At 38.8% G+C, this 4,879-nt stretch overlaps 1 protein-coding gene across 1 annotated transcript in view; it reads left to right on the top strand.

The window, feature by feature from the left end:
• LOC117942156 (extracellular calcium-sensing receptor-like) overlaps positions 1 to 4,525 on the top strand; it is a 6,689-nt gene extending 2,164 nt beyond the window's left edge. The window contains exons 5-8 of the mRNA XM_034867485.1: positions 616 to 821; positions 950 to 1,171; positions 3,426 to 3,549; positions 3,642 to 4,525. Coding sequence (XP_034723376.1) covers positions 616 to 821; positions 950 to 1,171; positions 3,426 to 3,549; positions 3,642 to 4,525 — 1,436 coding nt within the window. The remainder of the gene's footprint in view (positions 1 to 615; positions 822 to 949; positions 1,172 to 3,425; positions 3,550 to 3,641) is intronic.
• The last annotated feature ends 354 nt before the right edge of the window (positions 4,526 to 4,879 follow it).

Raw genomic sequence — 4,879 nt, 5'->3', positions numbered from 1 at the left:
ACTTTAAGCCAGCTTTTACGTGGCCGTTCCTGAGTGCCCTGCTCATCACCACCTCAGTCATTGTATTATTTTCCCACACATAGCACCTACAATTAAATACACTCAGGTCTAGTAGAGTAGTTATGTGTTGGGGGGGGGCATACCCATGTTTTTTTTATTTTTGTTTGTTGTCATTTTTAAGTTCTTAATTGTAATATGCACAACATTTACAGAGCAATTGTCAAGGAAATTCTAGATCTCAGGCTCCCTCCAACAATGCTCATTAAATATGTAAAAAAGAATAGAAAATAATGCACTAAATATTAGAATCTAAGATGAAAGATATTGGTTAAACATAATGGTAAAATATAATATAAATTAAAATTAATATGTTCTAGACAAAGTCTACAGTAATTGCAAAAAATAATAAACTATTATGTCAGCAGGCCTGTAGTAAATGCATACATAATAATACGTTTTAAAGTATAAAGGTAAAGTAATAGTGTTATAGTGATCAGCTTGAAGTTCAGGGCCAGTTGCTGCTGTTTGCAGGTTAAATGGAACAAAAGAGAACAAAAAACACAAAGAATTATTATAATTTAAAGGCTAGAAAACACATTTCTCGGTGTGTTTCAGGTGCAGCCACAGATGAGAGATTATGTGATGGAACTGAAGACATAAAGACGCTCCCGAGCCCGTACACTGACACATCTCAGCTCCGGGTCACTAACATGGTATACAAGGCTGTTTATGCAATAGCTCATGCCATTCATAAAGCAGTGTGCCAGGAAACAAATTTTACAACTCAGTGTAACAAATTCACCAGGATAGAATCCAAAGAGGTCAGTTGAACATAAACAATGATTATAAATGATGCCCTTTTTTGCTTTAATTTCTGAAATTAGATATTTGTTTTATTTAATTAATTAATTGTGCTCCCTTACTGTTTTCCTTTATCTCATCTATACAGGTTCTTACTCAGCTGAAGAAAGTACATTTTACACAAAATGGGTATGATGTATCATTTGATGCCAACGGTGATCCTGTGGCCAGATACGAGCTGGTTAACTGGCAAAAAAGTGAGAGTGGCACTATTGAGTTAGTGACAGTAGGGCAATACGATGAATCACTACCGCTGAGCCAGAAGTTCCGTATCAACATGAACCTCACCTGGGTGGATGGTGGCACACAAGTAAGGAGCACAAAAGCAATAATGATACATAAAATATCGGGCAAGGTGCCAACCCATTCAGTGATTTAAAAACAAGCAATAAGATCCTAAAATTAATTTTAAAATGAACCAAGAGCCAGTGTAGTGAGGCCAGGGCTGGTGTTATATGTTCATGCTTGCGATTTCCTGTCAAAAGACAAGCGGCCGAGTTGTGTACTAACTGTAAGTGTGAGAGAGGTTTGGTTAACTTCAATCTAAAGGGCATTACAGCAGCCCAAACAGTGAAGATGACAGCATGAATTATGTGCTAAAAGTGCTTACAAGATAAACAGGTTTATTTAGAGATACAAGCCTCAAGTGATTGGATTTAACAACATTATTTATCTGTTTATCAATTAACAATCAAGTTTAAAATCATTGTCAATTTTGACACCCACATTTGTGACTATTGGTTTTGCATATTGTTGCAGGTGGCTCAGGTCAACTGGAGGGATCTCATTGGCCCAACTGGGTCTAAACAAAATGACCTCTGTTTTATCTTGATTTATATTTACAAAGCTAGAAGCCATCCAGGCCTTAATACATTTTAAACATTCTAGTAGAGAGTAGATGCCATGCTTTATAATTATGTTTTCTAGGCGGAGATATAGGTAAAAGAGAAGTTGTCCAAGAATTGAGCCCTGAGGAACACCATAAAAAAGGTAGAAAGTAGTTGAACCAAAAGCCCAAGCTTTACTGAAAAGCATCTCCAAGACATTAAGGACTTAAACCACCACAAAACAGTGTCACTGATACCAAGACAGTGTTCTAGATGAGAGATAAGAACTGCGTGGTCAACTGTATCAAATGCAGCATTGAGGTCTAAAAGCACTAGTATGGCCAAATTGCCAGAGTCAATGGTTAAAACGCTTAAAAGTGCAGTTTCAATGCTGTGAAATGCTTTAAAACCAGACTGAAAAATCTCAAAAATTCCATAAAACAAAGCTTTGAGATAGGTCTGTAATTAGATAAAACCAAGGAATACAGATTTCTCGTTTTAATCAGGGGTTCCACAGCAGCTTTTTTGACATACGTTGGAATGACTCCTGCTGCTAAATTACTATTTATGATTTGTTGGACATTAGGGCCAATAGTCTCCCTAGTTTCCTTAAATAGGCAAGGGGGCACAGTGTCAGTGGGAAGATATGGGGGTTTTAGTTGATTGGCAATTTCAATGAGATTTAAAAGTGACATAGACTCAAACTGGTTGAGGACAGTTGAGCAAGTGCATACTATCGAAGGGTCAACAGTGGGGGATGAGATATGGTCTCTGATAGTGGAATCCCTGTCTAAAAAGAAGTTAAGAAAACTTTCACAGACTTCAACTGAAGCTTCCAGGCAGGAGGATTCTGGAGAGTTTAATAAAGAATCAATGGTTTTAAAAAGACCCGAAGTTTATTCAAATTCTGTGTTCACACAATCCAACAAGTTTGCCCCTGCTGGTGAACTTTGAGAATATCATATTATGCATGGCTAATTGGATTAGAATGGAATTGGAATGGATTAAAAACGGTTTAGTTTCTGCCTGTATGAGGGAATCGGGAGATCCATGGCATGTTCTGAGTTTCCCAAGTTTGTGCAACACTGATCCAAAATATTCTACCTCTTCTCCTTTGTTTCACTGCATGGGACACGGTGAGCACACCTTTGACATTAAGGTCCAATAAATCCATTGAAGACAAAAGAAAAGTGGAAACTAAGTACCACTGTGTTGTTTCCCCAATGTGCATGACTATATATCTGGTGAAAGAGCTCAGGGTATTGCTGTAGAAAACAAAACAAGTGCAGCGCAATTAAACCCCCAATTTCCACAGGATGCGGAACGGCTACGGAAACAGACACGCCGAACTTTTATTTTTGCCTTTGCAGGAGTTCTGCTGCAATTCTAGACACGGCAGAGGGACAGTGGTTCTAATTTACGTGATCTCGCAAGATCTTGTGGGTCCTCGTGATTTCAACTGTCAGTCAAAGCTGCAGCCGTTCTGCAACCAATACGGATCTTGTAGGTATTGTCGGACGGTGGAGCATGAAGCAGCCGTTCCTCATCCTGTGGAAATTGGGGGTTAGATGTTAGACTGTAAATTTTAAAAACAACCACTTGACTTGTCTAACTAAGATCGTGAAGCTTCATTTTAGCTTCAGCTGAACTTTTGAACACAATTACATATATTGAAACAGAAGTATTGTTAAAAGAAATGAAAATGTTTTGCAGCTTGTTTTAATTTCTATATGCCAGGTTCCTGTGTCAGTGTGCTCTGACAGCTGTCCTCCAGGAACTCGTAAAGTGCTGCAGAAAGGAAAACCCATCTGCTGTTATGATTGCATACCATGTCCTGAGGGAGAGATTACTAATTCTACAGGTATTTTCTTATTCTCATAAATAGCCAATGTACTGTACAAAACCAAATATACAGTATGACTGCTCAAAGCCCTTTTTGTTAAATTTTTCCAGATTCCCCTGATTGTTTCCCTTGCCCCAAGGAGTTCTGGCCTAATGCAGAGAGGGATACTTGTCTCCCCAAGCCTGTAGAGTTTCTTTCCTACAATGAGGTCCTAGGAATCATCCTGGCTGCATTCTCAGTTGGTGGCGCCTTTCTGGCCATTATAACAGGGGCTGTGTTCTATTGTCACAGGACATCCCCGATTGTCAGGGCCAACAACTCTGAGCTGAGTTTCCTGCTGCTCTTCTCCCTGACTCTATGTTTCTTATGTTCATTAACTTTCATTGGAGCACCCTCTGAGTGGTCCTGCATGCTGCGCCACACAGCGTTTGGGATCACCTTTGTCCTTTGTATGTCTTGTGTTCTTGGAAAAACAATAGTAGTGTTAATGGCCTTCAAAGCTACACTTCCAGGTAGTAATGTCATGAAATGGTTTGGTCCTCCACAGCAAAGAATGACTGTAGTGTCTTTCACGTTTATTCAAGTTTTAATATGTACTATTTGGTTGGGTCTTAGTCCCCCTTTTCCAATGAAAAATGTAACCATATACAAGAAGAGAATCATCCTGGAGTGTGCATTAGGCTCAGCTGTTGGTTTCTGGGCTGTGCTCGGGTACATAGGTCTACTGGCTGTCTTTTGCTTTGTGTTAGCTGTCCTAGCTCGGAAATTACCTGATAATTTTAATGAAGCCAAGCTCATCACCTTCAGCATGCTGATTTTCTGTGCAGTCTGGATCACCTTTATCCCTGCATATCTCAGCTCTCCTGGGAAATTTACTGTGGCTGTGGAGATATTTGCCATTCTGGCATCCAGTTTTGGACTAATACTTTGTATATTTGCTCCAAAATGTTTCATTATATTGTTCAAGCCAGAGAAGAACACCAAGAAACATTAAATGAACAAAAATCAATCCTAAAACATCTGAGATTTGGAAAAAGTTAAGATGGCAATTTACAGTATGGACCTTATGCTTTGCCCATCAAACATATTCATCTTTGTTTTATTGTGAATTAGGTGAATACATAAAGTCAAAATTCACAACAAATGCGTGGTTCTTTCTCTTTTTAGAAAATAATTTCTGTGTATTGTTATCAGATGCCCAGTTTGACAACCAGACTAGGTTGCCAGATATACCTGTAAAAACCTAAACTCAGTGTTCTACAGCTGTAATCGTTATTACAGCCATAACAGCAACAAACACACAAACAAGATTAGCATTGTATAACCAAAGATGTAACAAACTCTGGGT

Source organism: Etheostoma cragini, chromosome 3, assembly GCF_013103735.1.
Source record: "Etheostoma cragini isolate CJK2018 chromosome 3, CSU_Ecrag_1.0, whole genome shotgun sequence".
NCBI classification, from domain to species: domain Eukaryota; kingdom Metazoa; phylum Chordata; class Actinopteri; order Perciformes; family Percidae; genus Etheostoma; species Etheostoma cragini.
Note: the sequence above shows the minus strand (reverse complement) of the source record. Positions and strands in the feature narration are given on the sequence as shown.